Consider the following 27,050-nt stretch of genomic DNA (forward strand, 5'->3'; position numbering starts at 1 on the left):
TCAAGCTAACTTGATTCTTCAAGCAGTTAGAGAATTGATGAGTTAGTCTAAGAAGCTGATCAAGATTGATAGAACAGCTCACTCTTATTTAGAAATAAAGGCAACATGAGTATGACTGGAAAATATATTTATCTCCAGTATGACTGCACTGGTTGGCTGCTACAGACAATTCTTTTTCTTCCCTTCAAATTATTATATGTGATAAAAAAAAAAAATCTGAAAAAAATATTGTACCGCAAATGCCTGTCTGAATCAACAGACCCCAACTGAACAAACATTCACTGATTGTTTCATTCCAAGTATTTCCAATGTGAACTTGAAAGTGCCTGCAGTTTAGTGCTTAAGTGAGAAATTCCCATCAAAACATTTGATTGAGTGATGATGAATTATTATTTCATTGAACAGCCTATTTATGCAGTTACCCACACATATGAACAGGGGCCTAGTCGGCTGCTGATGATGCAGACAAACAAAAAAAAAAAAACTTCAACGTTACCCACCTCAGCCACTTCCCCTTTCACTTACCAAACACTACAGGACAATAAATGCCTGCTCAGTCATTAAAAAAAAAACAAAACACCTTTTTCCCCAAATATGTTCTCTCAGTGGAGCACTGCTTCCACCCAGAGCTGTTATCCAGCCAAACTCTACTGTTAAACAATGCCTCAACTCCCCCTACCAAGACATCAAACCCCAAATACAGCTTGTACCTGCTGCTGATGCAGGTATGTCACCTCCAGCTCTAAACTAAACCAAGCAACCAACCAAGTGGTCCTGTAGAATTTAGTCTGCAGTTGGCACTTTGCTTCCTGTACTTGGGTTGCACTACATTTGTCACAGGGGTGTGATAGAGCAGCTATGCCTTGATAACTATCTCATTTACAGGATTGCTAGATACGATCTTTTTTAAGAATGCTTACTTACAGTGCAGAGCTCTCTGCCCACCATCGCTTTTACATCAGTCTCCTCTTTGTTGTGTAATCTTGTACAATTTAATGCAAAGTGCTGTTCTAATACATTTCTTACCCTTTTAATTCAGCTGAAACCCTTTGAATTGATTAGTTGATCAACAGAAAATTGATTGGTTGATATTTTGATGATGAATTGATTCATTTGTAAGTAATAAGTTATTAAGTAATTTTTAAGTTTTCCAGACACAAGTGTATGTTGATTGGTTGAACATATGACCTAATAAAGCAGTGGCAAACACCATGTTTGAAAACCAACCTGTTCTCACTCCCTGCTTATCACATGTTAATCAATGTCAGTCCATTAGAAAGCTAATTGCAAGATTAAAAATGGACATTTCAGTAAAGGTAATCAGTAAAATTTACTCTGTGTCCTATTTACAAAACCATATCATAACTACATATAACCCCAATAACAACCATAACCAGATCAAATATGTGCCCCTACAATGTAACATGTAATCTTCTGTGCTTGTTGTTTTGTGCAGGATATTTATCCTCAGAAATTTCAGAAAACAGTGTACTTCTTGTCTAATTGGGCAGCCATGAAAAGATCTTACTGTAAACTAGTAAAAAGTGGTTCAAGAAAACGTCAGTTTTTGGAATTTTCTCAAGCTCAAAAACGAATAATTGACTCTACACTAACAATGACAAGAATGAGCATGACACGTTACTACCAGGAAAACATAGTTCTCTGCAGATGCATGCTGACCACAGACTGATAGAATCTCTACCTACATAGCGAGGCTGAAGAAACTAGATGTTTCTATGGTTTTCTGACATTGACAACTACATAACTTCTAAAACAATAAGCCGAACTCACCAAACAGCCGTAAATGGCATAAATGTCTGTCAAGCTACTTATGCGACAAATTGCAGAAATGCTCAGGTTTCCTTGGTGGAGGCATTCTCATATCACTGGACCAGTGTTTAGCAGTGCTTAAAATTCATACAAGACTGAATAAGAGCGGCAACAGAGTTTGCAGATTAAAATAAGGACACAATTCCTGATGCAATGACTGACAGGGGAACGTTAATAAACAAGTAGGTTAACACTTTAAGATCTGATAAACCATCATTAATCCTCAACTTTAAGTGTGTCTGCCAAAAACATAACAAGGCGACTCAAATATAAACCTACAAAATTCGACTACAAAAATGTTTATTAAAGGAACTACTCCAAGGAAAATCCACATTTCACTAACATTCGTCACCTGCTGGCTTGAAAATGGCTCAAGTGTAACGTTAGCTTGCTCCTTGGCAGACGAAGGTAGATGAAGTCAATTTGGTGTCAGCAACAGTTAAGGGACTCTAATGCAAGCCTCATTATTGTGTTAACTAAGTTAACTACATAGCACAAACTTGAGGAAAATTCAAATGTTATTTTTTACATGTTGTTCAGCATCTTCAAAGGTATGGCTGTGATCTCACAACATGATGTCTGTGTTCCCAGCATCACAAAATGTTTGCTCATGGCAAAACCAAGGTCTAAATCCAACGTTTCTAAATCACATCTGCTAAATTACACCAACCTGTCCAAGCCAGCATATCAGAACGGGGCAGCTGTGGCACAGTGTCCTGGGTTTACTGGATTTAACATTTTGTTTCTGCAAACATTCTACATTCTGGGTGGACGAAAAACATGAGATTAGAAAAATATGAATGAATATACAACTTGCTGCAGGATAACTGTTCAAAAGATCAATGAATTTTCTCTTCAGATTTGTTCAAATGGGAAAAAGAAGGAACAAGGCCGAGAGGATTCCAACATGACCCAGTGTCATGGCAAATCCTCATGAACTACTTGAAACTAACAGGTTGCCAATAATGGGTAACAACTGTAAGCAACAAAGTGTAACAGCTCAGCTAGCTATTTGTTTACAACAACGGGAACCACACTCGATGGACTTGATTTGAGAAGTCCCAAACAGAACAAAAAAAATCTTTACCTTTTACCTGTTATCAGCAACGGTCTGCATCTTTCCACAGACTAAACGACTTTGTTCTTCTTTCTTGACTGTTAAGGTGGTTCACAGTTCTAACAGCAGTCAGCAGGTTGGGGCAGTGTTATATTGGATTTCAACATTGGTTCTGCCCCAGAAAAAAACTTTAACAAAAATACATTTGAAGATTAAACCTGGATGGATAGCATGTTAAATAAGCATTGAATTTTCCCTTTTCATAACACTGTATGTGACTGAATCAGGGAACAACAGTTTGAGATACAGTGGTGCCTAAAGGGCGAGTGTTTGATAGATTACTCAAGGTTTTCAGACCGTGGATGAAAATAAATTTCATTGTTTCTTTATTAAACATTTGTGTTGTTGTATAGGCAGTGTCTATGTGTGGGAATCAACAGGAAGCTGGCCCACTGAGACCATGTTTGACAGACACTTTTGTGCCTGTGGTTGCTTTGTGGAGGAAACGCAATGACAGATCAGCTCTGTGCAGCAGGGGAGATCAGTGTTCCTGAACTCTTCTAGGACACTTTGGCCCCCAGTAGCCTGGCCTGTGGTTTCCCATCATGCTCACTATTAAGCAGGCCAGAAACAACAAAAACACAACACAAAAATTTTTGCTAAAGTTAGCATCGTCTTTCTCACTGAAACTGGACTTATGCAAATGGACAACTACAACCCTGATTCCAAAAAATGGGATGCTTGTAAAACGTAAATAAAAATAGAATGCAATAATTTCTAAATGAACTATGTTTAACAAGCCAATGTAGTGATATCTTTTATACAATCATGTGTTCACAAAGTGAACCTCGCTCTATCCTCGGTTGTGAACGACTGAGCCTTTCCAGGATGCCCCTTTCATACCCAATCATGATACTATCACCTGCTTACCTGTTTACCCGTGGAATGTTCCAAACAGGTGTTTTTGGAGCATACCACAACTTTTCCAGTCTTTTGTTGCTCTTGTCCCAACTTGCTGCTGCATCAAATTCATAATAAGCACATATTTACAAAAATCAATGAAGCTGATGAGGTGAAACATTTAATATATTGTCTTTGTACTGTTTTCAATTGAGAATGTGTCAAAAGGTGTGAGGAAATGATCACATTCTTTTTTATTTTGGTTTCACTCTGCATCCCAACTTTTCTAGAATCAGGGTTGCACAATACTTGTGGTGATTCCAGTCACCACGTAAGAACCTTTATTCAAGGAACCACTTAATGAAAAAATACTATACATTCTCATACAATGGGTATATTTCCATACATTACGTTAGGTTGCATAGTGTTAAAGGTAAACTATATCGGTGATAGCTGGATGACTGGCTGTGCATCTGCCTTGTTAGTTCCACTTCCCAAACAGCTACTTTTTTGGTGGAGCTTTGCCTGCAACACATCGAGCATTGACCATGCTTGCATTTACAGTATGTCAGTCTGCAACTACATTCAAATAAGAGGCTTCGATACATCTATGTGTCCTTTAAAAAGAGCCAAAATACATACAGTAGTAGTTACATCCACATGGCAGTGATATTCAAACAGTAAAACATAGATGGCATGAATGAGGCTGTTTTTAAGTGCTACATTGTATGTGTTTTTAATCCTTTTCTAACAGTCTGAGAACTTGAATGCTTGTGATCCACACTGTATCCTTGTAATTTCATTTTCATGAAAAGACATCCCTCTCCATTTAGGGCAATGGAGAGAAAACAGAAAAGTCCAGCGTCGACACCCCACAGACCCTGTGGTGTTTCAGCAAGTCACATAGCTCCTTTATTTGCCGCTTCCCCTCATCACTCAGAGAAAAGGGTCCAGCATTGTAACTTTTGCCACAACAAGAGGTACAATGTTGTGTCTTTTTTTCTGGGACTGGTGTGTTTTGACAGGGGGGGGGGTCAGTATTTCCCAAAAGGTTTGCATCCCTCCATCCAAGGCCCAGTGATACTCCTCATCTCCTAGTGCCTCTGATATCTCCACACAGTGTCCTTTCACAGTCCTCCATTTATAGCTGGGTGGCTTTGGTTGAGTGCCTGGTCCTCCTGTCTCGACGTTGAGCGGCAGGGAGGTGGCAGTAACGGGGCGACCATCCTCGGGACTTCCTCTTGGGGCTACGTGGCATGCTAGGGTCTGGGGGGGCTGGTAGTCAGGCCTCCTCGGCTGTGGCGTCTATCCCAGCGTAGGTGAAGTTCTCAAAGAGAGCCATGTTCACATAAGCCTGAAAATGGATAGAAGCTTTCCATGTGAGTTTTTTTTTTTTAATAATCAAAATTTCAAGGTATTTGGCATGCAACTATGATGGCTTATCTGTTTCTTAATGCTGAAGCCCTATGTCATGAGGATACTATTGTCCATGACGTAGGTTTGCCAGTACAGGTAAGAGCAAATTTCTACCTTGTAAAATAATTCATAGGTATTATTGCACTCCAGTTAGACTTAAAAAGGTTGGTCTAATCCAGAGCAATGAGTGCTGGAAATGTAAGAGGTCTTCTCTACACCTCATGTAAGACTGTCTGCTGTTTCTCCATTTTGGACTCCAGTGGTTGGGACAACTAAGGGGTGGTTGGCTCGGTCCTTGCCAAGCACACCATGTTTTTCCCATCTCTGTTCTACCAACTGGACTTACAAAGGCAAGGTGTGGGTTAGCTCTTGCAGGCTGCCTCTATGCAGCCAGCATTATAATATGGTACTGGAGAAACACAAGCACACCTTGTCGTAAGGAGTGGATCAAACTCACGATTAGATAGCAGTATGTTTTAGAAAAGCTTAATGTACGTCACGTAGGGAGTTGTGTGTTGTGGGGACGAGGAGAGGCTGTGCTGCTGTGTGTGATTTCAGTTTTCATTTTTGGTGTCTGTATGTGATTGTGTACTAAAAACCAAAAAAATGCTGAAGCCTTATATTGCCTTTATGTCTTATTGTACAGACTGTAAATATGAGCTGAAACGTCACAGACAAAATAACTATTTTTACAATCATCTGATGTGACTGTAACTATGGTTTCTGCAATGGGGTAACCATCTTGGATGATCGTTTGAACACTCCCCAGCAGTAACAACAGGACTTCTTCCTACTCTTCCCTATCTGCTGACATGATGTGAATGCAGCATTACCTTCCTGGCCTCCTGCATCCTGTTGAGCTGGACAGAGATTTGGGAGAAGGGGGGTCTCTCGTAGGGCCGATCCCTCCAGCACTGTTTCATCAGCTCATAGCTGAACAGGGGGAGAAATGTAGATGAATACAGTAAAATGCTGGAAAGAAAAACAGAATAAACTAGTCACTAGCTACAAAACACTCAACACTCACACTTCATCATCACAGTTTTTGGGTTTCTCCATCCTGTAGCCTTGTGGCAGTTTTTCATAAAGCTCAGCACACGTCATCCCACAATATGGTGTGCCACCTGACAAACACAGGAGAAAATGTGTTAATCATTATGATGGTGAGTCAAGCAATGATAAGGGTCACCGCCATCATATCATCAATTCAACCACAGGAACACACGAAACCAGACACAGATATGATAAAAGAAGCAAAATTTCCTGAAATATTAAGCACTGTCCATCAGTTTACTAGATTTCTGGCATTTCTGAGGCTTGGATATCTTAGCAAGTGTAAATATGTACTTACTAATTTACAGTAATAGAAATAAATGGTAAATCTTCTGCACAGAAAGACACTGGATTCGTGTCAGGCTGTACACTTACTTACCTAAGCTTACAATTTCCCAGAGGAGTACACCGAAAGACCACCTGGGGATGCAAAGACAGAAGTGTTAGGACGAAAGAAGGGCAAGTTTCATTAGTTAACACCTGAAAATAATCCTGAATTAAATGTTTCCATCCTTTGTTGATCATATGTGAGTTAAGATTAAATATGTAAAGATAGCAGCATCTGCTAATCTACACATACAGTAAATTTTGAATTCAGTATTTAGTTAAGTCACGCTAAAATGAATAAAGATGGTGCTGTTGCATGTAAAACCTCTTGATTTTAATGTTTTTGCCATTCACTGCGCAGAAAAAATGCACAATTTGAAATGTAATTAAATAAATATGTACGGAAACTGATGAGGAACCACTTAGAGTCTCAACAGCACGAAACCACCATCTTCCCTGCAATCTGATAAGCCAATGAATTCATGAGAAAAACCACTAGTTTCACATGTGGTAGATCATGTGTTGTTTATGCTGTCAGCCTGTCCCTTTGTCTATGTTTATCTCGTCTCATGCATGCTCTACGTTTCACTGTCTCACATCTTGTTCTCTCTCTCTCTTATACACACATACACACTCTTACTATTATTATTCTTACTGTTTACAACTCTCTCTGACCCTGCAGGCAGCCTTCCCACGACTTCCGTTAGCTGTCCTACGCTTCTCTAACTTGTTCTCCGCTGTGTATATATAGGCACCAGTTGACAGACCAACGTCTCGGCCTGTCTGCTAAGTTGGACCCAAAGCTTCCTGGTTGCGCTTATCAGTTACACAGCACACGGGTATCACTCCACCAGTGACAGAGGGATGATTTGTTGTTTTCTGTGGGCAGGCGTTTTGTGGTGTGCATAATCAAAACTTCCCTCAAGGCTAAAATTATTTTAATAAGGTTCCTGTGATGCTAAAGAAGAAATGAGAAGGAAGAATTGTGATTGTGAAAAGTTGTTGATTACAGATTGTACTTCAGGAAGTGTGCATGAACCACTAAGCCAATGGTTTCAAGTTTGCAGCATCAGAAGCCTGCCATGGTCCTCGATATGTCCCTCAAGTTCTCAGAAATATTTTTGCATTTTGGTATAGCAGTTTCAAACAAAGTCATAATGCTCCAGATGTCGAAGCTCCAATGTGACAAACATTGTGAGCTTGGCCTGAGCTGAAAAACTCCACCTATTGCAGTGAGTGCAAGAGTTAAAGTCAGGATTTATGTTACAGTAGCTGAACAGATGAGCTGACACTGTAACTTACACATCACTCTTGGTCGTATACACGCTGTAGTTCAGGGACTCAATGGCCATCCAGCGTACAGGCAGCCTCCCCTGAAAACCAAGAGATGACTGTCAAACCTTGTGCTATGTTGACATATCAGCATGTGAAGACTCTAACAGTTAAGTATCAAATATAAAATCCACTTTGTTACTGTGGTGCCACAAGTTGATGATGGAGATCATGTACAGTAGAATGTAGAACACCTGACTGTGTGTCTCCTCATACATTAAAGCATGTGTACAGGTGGTGTCTGTGCATGCGTATTTTATATTTTAATCCTGTGTGTGTAAAACAGAGTGGAAAAAAAAGAAATTCCCAAAGAGGGATTAATAAAGTATGCTTTCTTCTTAATCTTCAAAATGAGTTGTTAAAATTATGAAGAACATATCTCAACAGTATGACTAAAATAACAGTCATTGTGTGGCAGACTATACATTGACAGACTTTTTAATAAACTGACCAAAGATATTACACTGTGGTGTCACAGATGTCATGTGTAGAGACCTATAGGCACAGCTGATTCATCTTTTGCTATTTCACAAAGGAACTTATTGCCTTTAACATGTGGAAATGAGTGCATTACAACAGCCAATGCAAGAGCAATTGATGGTAAAAGCATTAATCCAATCTTATTAAAGGGGAGATACATGGAATACAGAAATCCATGTCCCTCAAACAACTTGTGCCCTCTTTTGGCTGAAACTGGAACAAAATCAACATTTTCTGAAAAATTGCATGACCCCAGCACTCACCATAGTTTTCTTAACGTAAACTTCCTCACCGCGGGACAGGCCAAAGTCTGCTATCTTTGCCACAAGGTTGTCCCCTACAAGGACATTCCTGGCTGCCAAATCTCTGTGGATGAACTTGTACCAAAAGAATGGAAGAGACAAGAGGCATTATTATAAGCAATAAAACTAATCAAACATGTAGCATATAAGCATGATGTTTCAGAATATGAGCTTCATTACAGCGTAGTTAGTGATAATATCTGAATCTGCATGATTTAAGAACTGAAGCATTATAAAATATTATTCTAAAAGGACCAAAGATATAAACAAGCTTGCCATTCAATAATAATACAATGATATTTGGTGCAGCACAGTCACATCATTACGCTTATATGCATTTATTACTTAAAATGGGGTTAATGTACTTATGAAGTAGGACATTTCATTTACATTTCTGTCCATTAGGAATTCATTTTAATCTTTAGTTATTTTAAGTTATCATTAATTAAAAGCAACATTAATTAAAACAATAATTTAGTGAAAAGCGTCTTATGAGAGACTTTAATTCCAAGAAAATCTACTCATCCATACAGAGGAATATACACACAGCCACCCACACACACACTCTGCTCCTCCTACCTGTTTGTCACTAAGGTAGTGCATCCCTGTTGCCACGTCTACAGCAAACTGCAGCAGCTGCTGGGAGGTGAGGGTGGAGGCTGTGCCATGCTCCTTGGCAAAGGCAGGATCGGTCTCCAACACTCGACTCTTCCTCAGGAAGTCAAGAAGGTTACCATAGGGAGCGTATTCGATGGCTATGTACAAGTAACCTGGAGAAGACAGAGATGGAGTAACATTAGGACAGAGGTGGAAGAAGTCCTCAGATCTGCTCAGATAAAAGTAGCCATACCACAGTGTAGAAATAATGTTAGTGTTGCCTCTGATAAAGGTGGGACTAATTCTTACTACTTTAGATACTCCCAGTTAGTGAATTTCACCCAAAGTCTCAATGAAGTCTTATCATAACCTATAATAATACATGTTGTGATAGTTTGTATTATTAAACTGAATCTACAAAGTAACTAGTAAGTAAAGTTCATCAAATACATGAAATAGAGTAAAAAGTAAAATAATCATAATGGAGTAAGTCAAAAACACACAGTTACTGTGCTTAAAATCACAGCACAAATGCGTGCTCGGAGCAGGGGATGGATAAAAGGCCGAGATTAGAGGATGAGAGGATCAGAGTGGTCGTGAAGTGGAATGAGGAACAACAGCATCAGAAATGAAACTGGGGGCAAGGTCAACTAACTGTAAACTTTTTAGTGTGGCTTGACTGAGACATTTGTAGAAGGAATTAGAGTAATCAATGCAAGAGAAAATGTAAGAGTGAATTGACAGTTCTCTCGATCTCTCAAAGGCAACATAAATCAGATTTTTGCAACATTTCTTAGCTGAAGAAAACAGGACTGAACAAGCTTAGTAACATGATGGTCAAAAGTCATATACCGATCAGATTTGATATGAAAGTGAAATGTACCAATAAACTGATCAACTGCAGAGGAAAAGTTCTCAGGATCAAATAAAAGAATGTCTGTTTTGTCATGGTTTAGGTGGAGGAAATTAACACACATTCAGTCTTTGGTGGCAGCTAATCAATCATGGAGGAAGGACAGTTGATTCAGGTTCTAGGGTTTAGCAGAGAAATAGAAGAGATATAGATCCGTGTATTATCGGCATAGCAGCAATGTGACATGTCCTGAAAGCAGCTAAACAAATGAGGAGAGGAGTGGTCCCAGGATCGACCCCTGAGGGACACCACACAGCAGTGGAGCTGAGAGCACACAAATGTTGATGCAGACATTAAAATATCTGTTTGTCAAACAGGAATTGAACCATTTTAAAGCTGTACCAGAGAGGCCAACCCAGTTATGCAACCTGTCAAGTACCTATTAAGTAAAGCATAAAGTACCAGAAAATGGAAATACTTAGATTATTTTCCACCACTGCATTAGGAAGAGGACAGAGTATGTAGATTATATACTATATACAGTTATATACAGAAGTATATGGAGGTAAATGTGCCATTAATGTCTCTTCTCATTCTCAGTCTTATAATATAAAATTTAAAACCATTTTGGGACCAAACTAAATGTATTTGACATGACAGGAAAGTCTCACGGCATACAATAATAAGGTTGAGGCTGCTGCTAATAAACATTTCACCTCCTATCTGTATAAGTTATTAGCAGCGCAGCAAGACTCTTCATAGTGAGAATGTCTTCTCCTTCTTCTTCCCAAAAACTGTGTCCTTGGCTGGCCTGCCTGCAATAGGCCGGGGAGAGATGCAGCTACAGATGGTAAGGGGCTTGGCCTTCAACAGTTCTGTCTTGACACTGACAGAGGAAAACCAGGCCTTTCATGAAATCCTTACAGAGCTCAACCAGATGGTTGAGGCTTTGTGAGTAGATGACGGCTTCTAGCCAAAGCCAGAGTTCCTACAGGTCATGAGGCATTTGTGCTTGTTGGAAGGGTTTCATGTTGATTTCACCAGGACCAGAAAGAGTGCCAACACAATTTGTTAATACCATATGTGGAAGGAAAGAAGAACAGGGTGATGGACTAGTGAAAGGACTGGAACCTAATGCAATTACGCTCCTCAGCTACAAGAGGATATGCTAATCAGGACATGCTGTGTTTTCTGCAGCAAAACGATTTCTTTGCCCAAAATGAAACAGCAAAAGATCTTTCCCTCAAACCAAAAATATCAACAGAGTGAAATTCTGTTTATGAATTATTGTGCTTTCTCCTCCTCAAAATAAGAGGAGAATCAAACACTGAATTATCGTGTCCTGGGACCAACGTTATTAAAACATGCTCGATATGTCTATTTATGGTAGTATAGAAAAGCATATAGTCACCAGAGAGATCAGGAAAGAAAAAAATCTAGAGCTGACTATGTTGTTTCAGATCTTTATCTTCCCCTTGACATTTGAGCATCTGTCAGGTATCGTCTATGTTCATTTCCTTCCCCTCCCAGACCATTCAACAGTTCAATGCTCAATTCCTCCTGCACACACCTAATCCTTTCACAATGGTGATATCTGAAGAGTGAATTTATTCCAGATCTCTGTAAGATGAGAAAGTGTGTGAGCTGAAAACAACACCATATATCTCACCTCTTTTTTTAAATTATAGACAGATGCTGAACAGATCAAATAAATGAAAGCATGAAACCAGAAAAAGATGAAGCAGAAATCTCCCAAAATGCCCCCCCCCCCCCCCAAAAAAAAAAAAAAAAACCCAGCAATTGAGCAATATCTTGTGTTACCACTGCACTGCAAGCCAGTGACTTTCCCTGTTGCAATAAAAGACATTAAACAGCTTTTGTCTGGGCAAAATGAGAGAAAGAGCAGCACAGACAAACTGTATATCATAGAAATAGTTTGCTTTTCTTCTTGGCCTCTTTCCTTCTTTATTTTCCCATCTTTACTTTCCAGCCTACTTTCTTCCCTCTCCTCGTCCCCACAACAATCCTTCCTTCCTTCCTTCCTTCCTTCCTTCCTTCCTTGCCCTCTTACTTTGGCCCTCTTTTTCCTCCATTTTACAACCACTTTGTGAGCTGAGCACCAAGCCACTCTTTTGGTTCTGTAAATGGAAAATGCATGTTGACCCTTTAAATTGATTTTCTAAGAAATTAGCACACTTTGCAAATTGCAAGTTGTTGCACAGGGCATGCATAATAATAATTTTAAAAAATGTTGGTTAAAAGGACGCAGGCTAACAGCTGAATCATAAAAGACCAAAATGTCCCAAACAAACAGGAAAACAGGGATTATCCAACTGCTTCTACAGTTGATATGATAATATTGTTTTTTGTAATAAACAATACTATCAGACAAGAAAATCAGGGGTATGATGGGAGGATAAGGACTTAGTTAAAAATAACAAAAACATTTTGACTACATATAATGTTTGATTGTTCAAAATTATGCCCTTAATAAGAATGAGGTTTTGCTCTTCTGGTCGAGATTGGGGTAGTACAGTCCATGTGTATTTTTTTTTTACTCTTATCAATAAATAAAAGCAGTGAGCCTGAGTCAAACAACAGATGTTAACACAGCAGAGTGAAGGTCTGCACAGTCAAGTGCTACTGAGAGTGAAACCGGTGGAGGAGACACACTCAGCTAGTCAGATGTTTATTTTCTAAGGCTGATTTGGTTTGGTAATGTCCTCACTGATGTACTTTCCATCCTAAACTTCCTCTCCCATACCTTATCAAGCTTTGATCAAACAAAAGCAATTCAATTATTCAATGTAGAAGCCATTGCATGTAGCTGTGGGAAACTGATACTCTGTGGTGAAAACTGGGCCACAGAAACCTTATACTAATACATAAATACATGACACAGCAGTATGCTTGTGGGGCGATGGACAAATCAAACAAATGTGATCGTGCAAAATGCTTCTGGCAGGCAAGGATTATTTAGATTGGCCACATTCTGGTGCTTTCCAGGTGCAGATGACAGAGGATCAAATGGGAGTATCTGTTTGGATCTCAAACTGGAAGAATTTAACCTGTTCCTTTGCAGAAGTGCACACAGGGGTACAATTAGTTCAGTCGGGAAAGATAGAAGTAGGATCAGGATGTAGTCTACATGCCACTGAATAGTGTATCAGCATGAAGGCAATACTTTACAAGTCAACACTGACATATCTGGAACAAAAATGCACCAAAGCTCCATGACAGCTAAGCAAACTTCATCTGCTGAAAAAGTGTGTATGTGGACACTGAATTAAGATTGTTTTCTTTCATATATATGCTCTATATGGTAAATAATAAGGTAATAGTATAATTAGTCTTACTGTACATAAAAGAAAACATTCAGTAGATATACATTAGATCTCAACATACATTTCTCTAAATATATTTTTCCGTGAGTGGTGTCTTGATGGATCTAAAATATGGCCAGTGTCCACAAAATGACACATGAAATATGCATTACACCACATGATTTATAAGGTCTGGACACCAGATGAGTAAAGTCATGTAAATTACATACTGCCCTCTTAGTGTTGCACCAAACAGCCTTTAGATTTGTACAACATGGGAATTCCTATGCCTGCTAAGTACAGCATTACACATCCTAACCATCAGTTTGTTTTCAAAAGCACATCAATATCCATAATGGGCACTAGGTGTCGCTCACTCACCTCGGTTCTCACAGGCTCCTATCAGGTTGATGATGTTGGGATGCTGGCCTAGTTTGCACAGCACCTCCAGCTCCCCTGCAAAGTCTCGGTGGTCATTCTCTGAGGCAAACTCTGCAGGAAGATCAGCACACACAGCATCATTAAACAAAGTGCAAGCAAAGCAGCTTCAGCTGGCGTCTCTGAAATGAAATGTTCACATCAGTCAAAGAATGCACTGCACTGCTATTACATTTGGTCTGTGTCTGTGTGTGAAGCATGTACAGTATCTGTATATGTTTGAGAGTGCTTGAATGAATGTGTGCAAAAGTTACCTTTCAGCATTTTGATGGCTGCACTCATTTTATTGCCGTCCTTCTTGATCATGGCTTTGATGACCTAGTTTTGAAACAGTTGTTTGCATAAATGTTTAACCCTAAGAATAAAGAGCAGCAACCAAAGGAGAAAATATTTTAAATATTCAGAGCCATTAAGAGCCTAATCACCTGGCCAAAGTTGCCTTCCCCAATGACATCTTCAAACTTTATGTCCTCCCACTCCAGGATTGGATAGGTGAGGGGCTCTGGTGTGGGTTTGGGCCTCCTTGTGAGGGTCAGAGTTCCTGAGTTAAACTGCAGAATAGTCTCCTCACCCTAGGGGTATAAACAGTCTTAAGCTCAGAAATAAATACAAATATATTAAAGTTCTCTAAAGCAGAATTTTCTCAAAACACATTTGAGCTTTGTCAGATCAGTTATGATGTCGGTAAATTCCTCAGCTTTGCGAAACTCTTATTAAAAAATCTTGGTGCATCCTTACCGATCCGGACTGGTAAGTGAATGTGCGCCGACGGTTGAGCAGAGTCTTGCGTATGAAGAAGAGAGCCAACAGTGCCAGCAGGATAGTCACACAGGTGACGGTTACCGAGCCCACAACTGCCACCAACAGCTGGTACCCGTCCGCAGTAGGCATCCTAGCCACACCCTGGGTGGTCGGGGTTAAACTCTGGAGGCCTTTTTTGGCAGCGAGGAAGAGATGGAAAGGGAGGACAGAGGGGCAGGATGGAAGATTGAGAAAAAAAACAAGTAGGCAGATGGAAATGATTTTAGATAGTGGAGATAAATAGGCCATCTATGTATTATTAGAGTAAATCCCCATCCCTGTGTGGGTGGTCTTGTTCAGTGCCACCTGGGAAAAGCATGGGAGTGCAGAAATGTTCCGCAGAGAGCTACTTTTAGCTTGAAGAGGGAATAAACGTGTTGCTAAGAAATCATAAAAAGTCCTTACTATACAGTATTTCAATACACTGGACTATTTAATCATTCCCTTTCAAAGGATTACCCATTCCAGTAATCCAGAAGTTTTACATTTCTGTATTATGGTGAGCCAACCCAGAAAGGAAAGACTGGTAACAAGGTTTTCTCAAGCTTCCGGTCTCACATTCCATATTTAGGTCTCAAATTCATTATGAGAATTTGAATTGATCAGACAATATCAACATGTCAGTCTTGGAGGTTTCCTATGATCTCTACTGCAGCATATTAGATGCTGCCATAGTAATGCTGGATGACGGTGCATGAACAGACAGTAACCTATACTCACCATCCCCTTGTGTCATTGCCTGAACAAACTTGCTCCACTCTCCTGGCACCTTTGAGAAAGCCCTCACTCTGAACTGGTAGAGCGTGCTGCCGTTGAGTGCTGTCACGTCTTTGGTGGTCTTGTTTCCATCGTCTGTGTCCACCCAAGGGTGAGGGCTCCCCTGGCCAACTGGCTGGTACTCAATGATGTATTTAATGATGCCTCCATTGGGATCTTCAGGGGCCTGCCACCTCACCTGGATGGCTGACATGGACAGAGGCAGGGCGTGCACATTGCGTGGGGATGACGGACCTGAGACACAGAAATGCTGACAGTTAAGAAAATCAACGGTGATTCTGTAAAACTGTATTCTACAATAAAATTACTGCTCCAGTCACAGGCTTTTATGCTTAGGTTCTCTGGGAAAGCTTTAATACCAAAGACAAAGGTTTAACAGCATTCACTGCTGCTTTGTCGGATGCATCTTTTTGTAAATTTGTTGATCTCCACTGATTGCAACTAAACTGGATCATTCCTTGACACAAAATCAGCTGCTAAACTTTTCCTATTAAAGTTTGTGGGCAGGGAGAGAGTCACCAGGCAACCAGCAAGCACCAGCCCTAGTCTTTCCCTGAGTGTTTAAAGCTCTTATCATCCCATTTATTTATTTTATATATGTCTTGAATACATGTTTAATATGTTTTATATTGTGTTACATCATATGTTCTGCCACAAACTGCTGTAAAAGCCTTATGAAGTGCATTGAAAATCTAGAAACATTTAGAAGGAGCCTTCCTTGCAGCTTATTAATGGCAGAGCTTCTAGTTACCCTGGCTGTGGATGCGGAACTGGTAGGGCTTGGAGGGTGGTCCCTGGCTGCCACAGTTGATGATGCGCACCACCACGGTGTAGTCTTGCTGGTACTCCAGGTTGTGGAACTTTGTGGAAAGCACATTGGGTAGGGTGGTCGCCTCCTGTAGTTTCTCACTGTAGGGTGGCGGCCCAAAGAGCTGCACTAAAAAGCCAGTGGCTGTGCCAGCATTAATGCCATTGTTGGCGGGCAGTCGCCAGCGTACAGTGGCATTGCGGCCTTCCACCGAGCTGATGTCAATCTCAGGTTGAACTATGGGCTCTGCGGCGACAGAGAACACAGGATGAGCTGAAGGGACTGACAGCTCCTTGTGAATTTCTCTCATTAGGTCAATAACGGCTTCCTCAAATTGCCCCGTGAGGGACGGATAAAGTATTTTGAAGTGAATTGGATGGTGACCTCAATTTATATTTCAACTGGCTGCTGTTCAGCAGTTAGGACTGTTAGCTCAAAACAAGAAAGTGCTAGCTTTAAATCTTGGCCCTGGTCCTTTGTGAATTTAACTGTAAGGGTGCTCTGGTTTCCTCCCACAGTCCAAAGAAATGCAGTTTGATTGCAGGTTTGAATGTGTTTGCATGTCTGTGGCCCAAATCCAAACTGCATACAATTAGTATGCAGTTTGGAGCCTGAGCAGGCTTTGAGCATGCAGTCTCCTTACATGGAAAAACTGACAAGATAACGCATACTCATAACAGTTAGAATGAATGCTATAAAACCCTTGAGTTCTGAGTGTGCTGTTGGTGCCTAGCGATGTAGACTATTTTCTCTAAATGCATCTCACAAAGGAAATGGAGGAACTCACAACTGGAAAAAATACAAAATAACTGTGGATGGTAGACAGACAGCTGCAGGAATGCCTCCCAAAACTAGAAATATTATCTTTTTTATGTGAAGAACATGCTGCCTCTTTGTTAAGTTTAATTGGCAGAAGCATTTTATTTCACAGTATGATTGACGTCCAACTGCAAGTATTGTATCATTTCCTGCCAGTATAAAATAACAAACTATGTTGATTTTGTTTATGTTACTAACTGTATAACAGTGTATTATAAAGATCAGTATGCAGTACATACTAATGTATACAGTGAGTATATAGTATGGAATTGGAGCCCACAACTTATATTATTTAGTAGCATGAGAAAATTGATGAATGGCTAGCATAAATACAGCGTTTTTAATAATTACAGCCATTTTAAATATAATTCCATAGACTATAGTCTTAAATTGATGTGTTGTCCTTCTCAAAATCAGTAGGAGTCAGTAAACACCCTATTACAAATACTTGTGCTTGTGCAAGAGGCATTTTAAACATGGGCCTAGCCACATACTGACATTTAACTTTTTCCCATGATCCTTTCTGAATGCGAACACTCAGATATGCTCTCTCTCTGCACCACAATAAATGAGGAATAAAATGCCAGACTCTACCACTTGAATTGCGGCTCTTGCTGTTCTTTGTCAGTTTTGTGATCCCTAAATGACTGATGACAATTTTTTTTTTTTTATTTCAGTTTGGATCCCATAAGGTCTTATCCAAACAAAGTGTCCACAGATCATTTCAGTCCACTGACATCTTTCTATATTTGCCCCGTACTTGAGTCATTGGGACAGACATGCTCACTGGAGAAAAGACAATTGGCTCCTTAAAGCCTGAGAAAAGCACTGCTCAGCAGAAATGATGGGCATTTACTAATAATCTAACCAGACACAAGATAATTATGCTTGCTTAAGTGCTGTGGTCCTGACCATAGACATTTGTTCCCAGGCAGATAAATATACATATGTACAGTAAGTGAGGGATCACTTCGAACTGGACAGCGCAGTAATCTGTGGGTCTTACCGGGACAGTCAGTCTCCATGATGGTCTCTGGCCCCGGGGCCCCCTCTCCACCTTCCCCAGGACGACTCAGCTGGACACGGACTCTGTAGCGTGTTGAAGGCTCCAGGTTCATCAGTGTGATGGGCTCTTTGTCACTATAAACTGATAGAAAGTGGATGTAGCAAATGGTGATTACATGGTTTCACAGCAGAAACTGTGGGTAACATTTTGCTTACAACCTATACACCAATTACGGCAAGAAAAGCTGATGTGGATGGCATCAACTCAAGGCTTCTCAAGTCCTGTGCAGACCAGTTGTGCGGGATAGTTCAACACATGTTCAGCCTGAGCCTGAAGCATGGGAGAGCGCCACAGCTGTGGAAAACATCCTGCATGGTACCAATGCCAAAGACTTCACACCCCAAGGCCCTCAACAGCTACAGGCCGATGGCACTGACGAGAAGCTGGTCCTTGTCCATTTCCGCCCCCTGGTGAGCCCGTCAATGGACCCACTACAACCTGGCACTGGGATGGATAATGCTTTCATCTATTTTTTGACACTGTGGTGGCACCAGCCATCTTCTATGAAGTGGCAGCAGAATCTTGACTGCTTACAGGAAGAGACTTGGTTAAGAAGGCCGGCTCTGTCCTGGTGTGCCCCCTTGACCCAGTGGAGGTGGTGAGAGGAAGGAGAATGATGACTAAGCTATCAGCCCTGATGGAGAACATGTCCCCTCCCATGCACGACACTCTGGCACAGCTGGGCAGTTCCTTCAGTGACAGACTGCTTCAGCCGCGGTGTGTGAAGGGGAGATACCGTACATCCTCCCTTCCTGCTGCTTTCAGAGTTTACAATCAACACTGCTTCCAGTAGACCACACACACCCAAACTAACAAATCCACTCAGGTGAAATATCAGTGTAGACTAAATTGTGCAATATCAACATTCCCTATGTGCAATAATGTGAACTCAATAATTTTCCCCGCTGTGGGATTAATAAAGGATTGCCTTATCTTTAGACACATTTAGTTGATTAATGATAAATAAAACCTGAGTAAATTTACTGTTGATACTCACTATTAAACATTAACCTATCCTATCATAAATCTTTCTTTTTCTTTCTATCATCTTTCTATCATCTTTATAGTGTAGAGCGTCAGATTGTATTTGTGAATGCACTCCAGTTAGCATTGCTTTCTGTGAAAACGGTGGACTAAATGACATCTTTGATATCTCTGGCTGCTTACCTATGATGGAGGACCAGGAGTCTCCGTTCTCCACAGGCTTGTAGAGAAGCCTGGTGGAGATAATGGGGCCGTCTCCTCTATGGGAGTCCACTGGCATCACCAGCAGCTGCTTACTCCTTTTTTCCAACAGTCTGGGAGCAGTAGCAGGCACAGGGGGCTCTGAGTAGAAACCACACAAGATTTAATATGTAGATCTTTGCTGCTGTGGTGTGATGTGCCTGTATACTGGAAAAAGTTGCAAAATAACATATTTTCCTCTTTGTTATTTCAAATTCTGCTCAGAATAAACCACAAACACAGACCTTTAATGGTGAGGATGAATTTGCGGGAGTCCTGGCCTCCATTGGTGGACACCCTGCACTCCCACAACCCTCCTTGTTGAGCAGTCAGACGAGGGATCTCAAACATGGCTGTGCTTTTATTTGAGTCCATGACAGTGCGAGTGGCCTGAGAGAAAAATACATAACACACAATAGCAACGCAAAGCATCATGAAAACCACATTTCCATTTCCTGTGCATATTTTCACCACTGCTTGAATTTGTGCTAAGAGCGTCCTAAATCCCTGTGAGAAGTGCTGGTCCAATTCTTTATCAGACTGTTTCTATTATCAAGGAAACTGTACAAAAAGAATAACAGAGAAATTGAACATGTCACTTATAGGCAACACGCAGTAACTGCTGCTGTGTAGAGTGATACAGCCTTATCTGGTCAGGCCATTGTGTTGGAGACTTCCTCTGAGCATGACTCAAGCTTCAGCCTGATCTTAAAGGCACAGTACAAATTAACTTTATTCTTCATCTGATGTCACAGTACCTGACAATATTCCCCAAGGTCCACACACAGTTTTATTCATTTTATGTGACAAATACAGGGTTATTCTTTACCTTTCATGCACTTAAAGAACAGTTTGACATTTGGAGAGACATTTTTATTTACTCTCTGGCAGAGACTTAGATGAGAAAATCAAAGCTGCAGCTCATGTCTGTGTGTATGCAGCATGCTTACAACCAGGAGCTTAGCTTAACATAAAGACAAGGAGCCAGCTCTCTCCAACTTTAAAAGTCAGCACCTGTAAGACAACATTTCTGTTTGTGTGCAGATGTCTTCAACCTCACAGTGGCACCGAGATTCTGGGAAGTTGTTCAACTTTTGTTGGGCAAAAAAATTGTTCTGTTTTACACAGCGTCCTAATTTTCTGGAATCAGGCCTGTATTTCACTTAAAATAAACAGCGGATACAATTTAATACACTGATGCTCAGCAAATTTGCTGTAGGCACTTTAATGTAACATGTGACCCAGCTGTAGCACACGCTCTGTGATGTGGGAAGGAAGAGAACATAACCCGCAGGTCTGACCCCACTGGTTGTTTCTGGGCTTCTTTTCATGAATACTAAGGATGAGAGTCAGATCACACATCTTTTGATGTTGGGTATGTGGAATACCACAGGGAATGTGTCATCTGACAGGGGTGGACACCGTGCTTTCACAAGCAGCCAAAACCTGTCTATTAAGCCATTAGTTTAATGGACAGGTTAATGTTCAGTCTGATTTTAGTTTAGTTGGTTGGCTCAGGTTCAGTCATCTGACTGTTGAGGGCTGCGATGTAACTGCATTTCTTCTGTTCACTGAGTCAAACCTGTCCATTGTTTGCTCTTATGGTCATTATTTTTGTCACTACTGAACCCCTGAAAACTCCAGTGTAACATACAACTTAGTTGATGCAAATTTTGCTGATTTTTTTAAACATTATTAATGAAAAATTATTAAATGCACAATAAACGAATAAGGACATGATAAATGTTGTGGCACTCTTGGCCCATCCTCAAAGCACTGCAGGGTGCCCCCTCTCTGGGAGCCCCTGTACTAAATCTCTCTCCCTATGGGGCCTTGTATTTGACTTAAGCTTTATCCAACCTGTGTTTTATTTTCATATTTACTCAGGCTTACTTTAAGTTATCTAGTTGCATGTAATTTAGTAACAAGGTCTTTCTACCTTGAGCACAGTACTGTCCAACTTTCGCAGCTCAATGCTGTCGTGGCTGGGCAGGGGGTTTCCTGTGGCTGAACAAAAGATCTTGGGGCTGGAGTTCAGATTCCACTCCAAATGACTTTCCAAGTCCAAGATCTGGGGAACCCAGTCTGAGAAAAGAAAGAACCAAGGAACAGAGCTTAAGAAGAGACAATGTGGATAGAGACAGAGGATGTCACAGTAGAGAAAATGATTATGGAGAAAAATCACTGGATAGAAAAAACAAGAAGAAGAAGAAACAGAGTAAACAAATGAATATGATGTGTCACGACACCTACCGGACTTCTCACAGTTCTGTCCTCTCCATCCTGTTGGACACTGGCATCCGCTGATGCGGTTGCAGACTCCTCCATTCTGGCAGTTACAGCTCAATGTACAGTCTGGTCCATACATGCCGTTCGGGCAGGCTGACAACAGAAAGCAGAACACTATACTGCATGGGGTGGCACACAAGGGTAAAAGCATGTTATATAAGCAAAACGCATTTTACTTCAGTAAAAGATACAAGGACAAATTGAAGTGATGTATGTAGTACTCACCCTCCTCACAGCGCCTCCCAAACCAGCCGCTGGCACAGGAGCAGCCATAAGGGTCCGGTAGGCAGAAGCGAAGACCCTTGCAGTTTAGCTCGGAGCCACATGACTGCTGGCAGTTTCGGCCAAACATTCCTTCTCTGCAGGCTGCAAGCCATGAGAGAAAGACAAATTCACAAATATGTTTATATAAATTCCTTGAGTTTTGCTGTATCATGCCTCAACCTGCTTTGCAAAACACCACAGAGGACAGTGTAACTAGTCTGTGTATCCCATAGACTTCGATGGTATAGTTGTATTTGATTGCAATATCTTCATGCAGTCTAGAAAATAATATGCAATGTGCTGTTTATATATGATGATCAGGAGAACTAAACCGTCACCGCTAAAAAGTTCAAAGACTAACAGCCCAGGTACAGTCATTTAACAAATGCAGTGATGATGTCCCATTAAGTGAAGTGTACCACAAATGTAGTCTCTTTACTTCAAGTGCTAACAGCTCCACATGCACACTCAAAATGGACCCAGTTTGGGTCAGCATGGCACAGACTCTATACTGGATTAACTTTACCCAGTAGCCATGGATAGAAAACCACCGCCTCACCAATCAAACCCAAGACAATGGGTTGCTTTGGCTCAGTACTGTGCTTTAGAATATTGATTTATTATAACCTTTGAGTTTGTGATCAAATACCTGGAAAACTGATGGCAGTCCCATCAGCCACAGCTTTGGTTTAGTGCTTAGTCTTGTTGGAGTAGTTTATGATGCAGCTCATGTGCAGGAGTCAGGTATTTCTAACTATTGTATATGTAGAGTGCACACCTTTACTCCAGCTCTTTATTAAGGTGCTCAAGTTACCAGTACGTATGAAAGAAATGCTTGAGTGTATTGATCCATGCAATTAAAAATTTAGCTTTCTGTTTAAAATGTCTTATTTAGGCCACGCTTATTGAGAACTGCGATGGAAATCCGACTTCATGCACATCCTTTATCTCTGTCTGTCTGTCTGTCTGTCTGTCTGTCTGTCTGTCTGTCGGTCTGTCTCTTTCTCTCTCTCATTCTCTTACTTGCACACATATTTGTACAACTATACCAGTGAGGACCTTGAGTACAGTACATACCTGTCTCACAGCGTGTTCCCATGAATCCTGGAGGGCACATACAGTCCCCGTCAACATCGTGACACACCCCGCCGTTGAGACACTCTGGACAGTCCTCCTCACAGTAAGGACCCCACCTCTTACTGGGACAGTCTACAGGGAAAAGAGAGAGTGAGAGAGAGAGAGAGAGAGAGAGAGACAGAGAGGGAGAGAGAGCAGGGGGATTTTAAAGCAGAGCAGGTGGAGGGTGGAGTAAGTGTTGATACTGCTGATGTGTCTTTAAAATACTGATTCTGGTTCAGGAACTGAAACAAACACCTGCCATCATGGCATGTTCAAGCTTGAATTCAATAAGCTCAAAACCAACTCGCCACTGTTTTTTCCTGTTATCAAAAAATGTGTTCATTTAAAGGTACATTTCAACATTTATTATGATAGCTTGGCTTAGCATAAAGACTGGAAACAAGGTGAAACAACTAGCCTGGCTCTGTTCAAAAATCAGCACCTGTAAAGCTCACTGAAAAACATGCATTTCTTATTTTAATCCATACGGAAAAGGAAGTGTAATGGTGACAAATTGTGGTTTTGCAGGGTGTTACTTGCTGAACCATTTCTTGGCTGGGCACAGGACCTTCTCTGAGTCTTGTCAGGAATTATTTCATTCTTAATCTTTTTTTTTTTTTTTTTTTTTTTTAAATATTTCTGAAGTGTTGGTCATCTTTTTGTGGAATAGAAAGACATTTTAAGCATGAGTCACATCTGCACCACACCAAATGTTGTAAAGGCCTTGACATAATCTGACCCTGTGTGCGTACAGTAAATGGCTGTGTGTGTGTGTGTGTGTGTGTGTGTGTGTTTCTGTGTGTGAATGTCAAGATCCAACAAACCTCTCACAATGAGCCTCATCCAGGCTCCCTGAAGTGGGCTGTCCCCCACATAGCTGGCACTGTAGATGCCTTGGTTGGCAAAAGCTGCATTCTCCACTGTCAGCACAGCTGTGCGATTGATCATATCGTTCCAGTGAGTCATGTAATAATAGTTTCCTACATAAAAAACATAGAAAACAATAATGGCATAGGTTCCAATGTGTCAAAAAAAATAGTTTTCTATCCTTATTTGCAAAGGATCCTTAATTAAAAAAAAAACCAAACAGTTAAGTGTATTGTTGTTATTGGTGGACGGTCTCTTGATTGTTGTCTCTTAATCAGTAAATTTCCTGCCTCCATCTTTAGCTGGCTTACCATTGTACTTCCAGGTCACATCTCTCTTTTGGGGGCTGAGTAGTTGCATGCTGAGGTCAACTGTCTCTCCTTTGTTAGCAGTCAGTGTAAGGTGAGCTGGGACAAAATTTGCTAAAAGGAACACAGATACACAGTTATTTCCCAGACATGGCATAATAACAATCAGGTCAGAGTTCAGGTTTGGTCATAAGAAGAGGTAAAAACACATAAAACTGATTAGATGAAGTCTGAACCAACCTCTGCCAAAGTTGTTGATCATTGTGACTGACTCAAGTGGGGGAACTTCCTGAGTGGATTCACAGTAGAAGATACCAACATGATCCAGGTCCCGAAAGTCTCTGGCCACCACCTCCTTGTTCCTGGTCTTCTGCACTTTAAAATTTGGCTTCTTGGGGAATATGAGGATTTTGTTGTCTCTCTTGATGTCCAGCTCCACCTGGGCAGGGCGGCGCTCTCCATTGATACAAGAGATGGCAAACTGGTTGACATCGGTGACCTCTGCTGTGGAGACCATGGTCAGGTCGATCACGGCATCTGTGGGGCAGGGCAGTGTGTTTGAAACAGGCTGGCATTCTCTGACATACGGGAAACTTACTGGAGTCATACGGACTTGGGTTGGTTATCACGAATTCACAAACCTTTTGAGTCAGGAGTTTTGACGTCACCTTTCCCCAGGGTACACAGTTTTTTTTTTCTTTTCTAGACAAATAAACCATTTCAGGAGAAGACCCATAACTGCAAACCTCTTTGTTTAGTTTGGGCTGTTGCTCACAAATATCATTATGAAATCTGCTGTAAGTTATCTGATTCACACGGCAACACACAATGTATACACAGCATGGTCTCGAACATTTTCAGTGCAGGTGGGCTGGATACTGGGTTTTTGCAATGCTCTGTGAAACCAATGAAATACATACTGTTCAGCTGGTTAAAAACATCACGATCTCATCTGTCTCAGCATCTCAGTGATGTCTTATTGTTCAGCTCACTCTTCACCTTGAACCATTCAACTGCTCTGTTTTTCACATGTCTGGTGCAGGGTTCAGTAGAAATGTTGGTATTCTATCCTGTCTCTAATAGTAAAGTTAGTTCACAAGGGAAAGTTTGGCTTGTGTTCTACAATAAATGTATTAAAAGAAATCGCATTTTTATTAAACAAATACATTTCATGAACCCCTGACACACACAATTGTGCTGTAGACCATCCGGACACATGAGGTACGATACAAAATGACAGCAAAAATGTAGCTTGCAGCCAACAAGTTATTGTTTCTGCCACAGGTTGGAGTACTCTTGAATGTCATTGTGCTCAAATTATGAAAGTGTCTCTTTGACATCTTAAACGCTGACACCTGAGACAGGGATTGAGAAACCGGTAACATCAGCACCTCCAACCCTTGTCCAAAATTTCGGTTGAAAAGCGAAAAAGCCTCCAAGAATGTAGTTATTTGAATAAAAGTGCCAAACCCAATACTGTCAGTTTGTTCTGCATTCCTTCTCCCTGGTATTTAAGCCCCAGATCCACAGAACAATGGCAGGAAACATGGATGAGCTCCTTTTTTCCCAAAGGGTTCAGACATCTACACTCAGAGAGTGTTTACGACTTTAACAAAGTATGAATTATTAAAAGCCATTTAACAATCAAAAAGTGTAGATCTAGGGTGACAAATTTCTCTGTCTTCACATACATCACAATCCGTGAGAACAAATGCCGACTTTAATGCTTTGCTCAGTTTAAGAGCCACACAGACAGCCTCAAAAAAAAAGTTCCCCCTTACCTGATAAAGACAGGAGGCACGATACAAACAACCACAAGATCCTCATGATATTTATAATCCTCACAGGCGGAAAGTTGACGTTATTAAATCAGATTTACAGATTTACATTGAGAGCTGTACATCCAAAGCGGTGACGCTGCGTCACGACGAGTAGTGCGCTTTTTTACGCATAACTTGGCGGAACACCTAGCTCCAGATCAGATATGAATTATCTTGAGTGTTTCTTCGGTATTGACTACAGCGGTCCTATACAGCTTTCAGAGATGGTATCGCGGTCCGTCACATTAAGCACATAGTTGGACCTGCGCGAAAGCCCCGCTTTCTCTGGGTGGGAAAGGAAGGAAGAGCGTCACCAGACAGCGGAGGACTGCTGGCGCTCCAGACCTCCCCGATCCTTTTAATGTATTTATGACTTTAAACTTTGTCACTTTTTGTTCCAGTACAATGCCAACCACTCTGACTGTTACAGTATTTGCATACAGTTCGCTCTTATTATATTTTACAAATGACAGTGAAGCAGTGAAATGATGTTTGGTTAGTCTTCGACTATTAGTCGATTTTCACTACAGGATAGTATAACCCTCATTGTCTAAGGTTTTGTTGTAGTAATTTAAGTATTTCTGAAATTGTGCGAAAATGTTTTAGCTCCATGTTATCAGAAACGTATTGAACACTTGTTTTCATGTCGCAAAACCTGAAGCATCCTGATTTTTGCGCATGTCAGAGATTTGGAAATATGCCCATATTTCATCACATCTCCTACATGCTGATAGTGTACTCGACCATAATACATCAACCTATACTTTAGATGCATTTATGCGGCCAAGCCCTACACTGTATGCCCTATGTGCTCTCTGAGGCAGATATTGCATTTTAATGCTGCCGATTTTCTTTGAAGAGACAAACGCAGTAGCAGCTGGTATCGTGTTTTGCCAAATCCAACAGCTTTGTTCATTTACTTCAGTGTGATGGTGACGAACCCTGCAGCTTTCATGGTCAGCCTCCCCCTTCCCTCGGTG

The 27,050-nt window shown here is 40.9% G+C and overlaps 1 protein-coding gene across 2 annotated transcripts; it reads right to left on the reverse strand.

Annotated features, from left to right (window-relative positions):
• Positions 1-3,248: 3,248 nt before the first annotated feature.
• tie1 (tyrosine kinase with immunoglobulin-like and EGF-like domains 1) lies at positions 3,249-26,325 on the reverse strand. Of its 2 annotated transcripts, XM_076727019.1 has the most exons (24): positions 26,032-26,325; positions 24,491-24,787; positions 24,254-24,364; positions 23,900-24,055; positions 23,034-23,165; positions 21,918-22,058; positions 21,657-21,785; positions 21,343-21,488; positions 19,649-19,793; positions 19,347-19,505; positions 18,120-18,260; positions 16,238-16,540; positions 15,430-15,720; positions 14,647-14,840; positions 14,334-14,480; positions 14,163-14,226; positions 13,852-13,962; positions 9,277-9,467; positions 8,659-8,772; positions 7,886-7,956; positions 6,636-6,676; positions 6,231-6,327; positions 6,037-6,136; positions 3,249-5,141 (listed from the first exon to the last, which is right to left on the reverse strand). In XM_076727019.1, the coding sequence occupies exons 1-24, from the start codon at positions 26,075-26,077 to the stop codon at positions 5,070-5,072; spliced, it is 3,399 nt and encodes a 1,132-aa protein (XP_076583134.1). In that variant the 5' UTR covers positions 26,078-26,325; the 3' UTR covers positions 3,249-5,069. The 2 variants fall into 2 exon arrangements, with proteins under 2 accessions (XP_076583134.1, XP_076583135.1); XM_076727020.1 differs by lacking the exon at positions 16,238-16,540.
• Positions 26,326-27,050: the final 725 nt, after the last annotated feature.

This window comes from Chaetodon auriga, chromosome 3 (genome assembly GCF_051107435.1).
Source record: "Chaetodon auriga isolate fChaAug3 chromosome 3, fChaAug3.hap1, whole genome shotgun sequence".
Classification (NCBI taxonomy): Eukaryota; Metazoa; Chordata; class Actinopteri; order Chaetodontiformes; family Chaetodontidae; genus Chaetodon; species Chaetodon auriga.

Coding starts and splice junctions, on each gene's coding strand:
- tie1 (XM_076727019.1), bottom strand. CDS start 26,077: ATGAGGATCTTGTGGTTGTTTGTATCGTGCCTCCTGTCTTTATCAG. Junction 24,788..26,031: donor GTGCCTCCTGTCTTTATCAG/GTAAGGGGGAAC, acceptor CCTGCCCCACAG/ATGCCGTGATCGACCTGACC. Junction 13,963..14,162: donor AGCCATCAAAATGCTGAAAG/GTAACTTTTGCA, acceptor ATCTTCCTGCAG/AGTTTGCCTCAGAGAATGAC.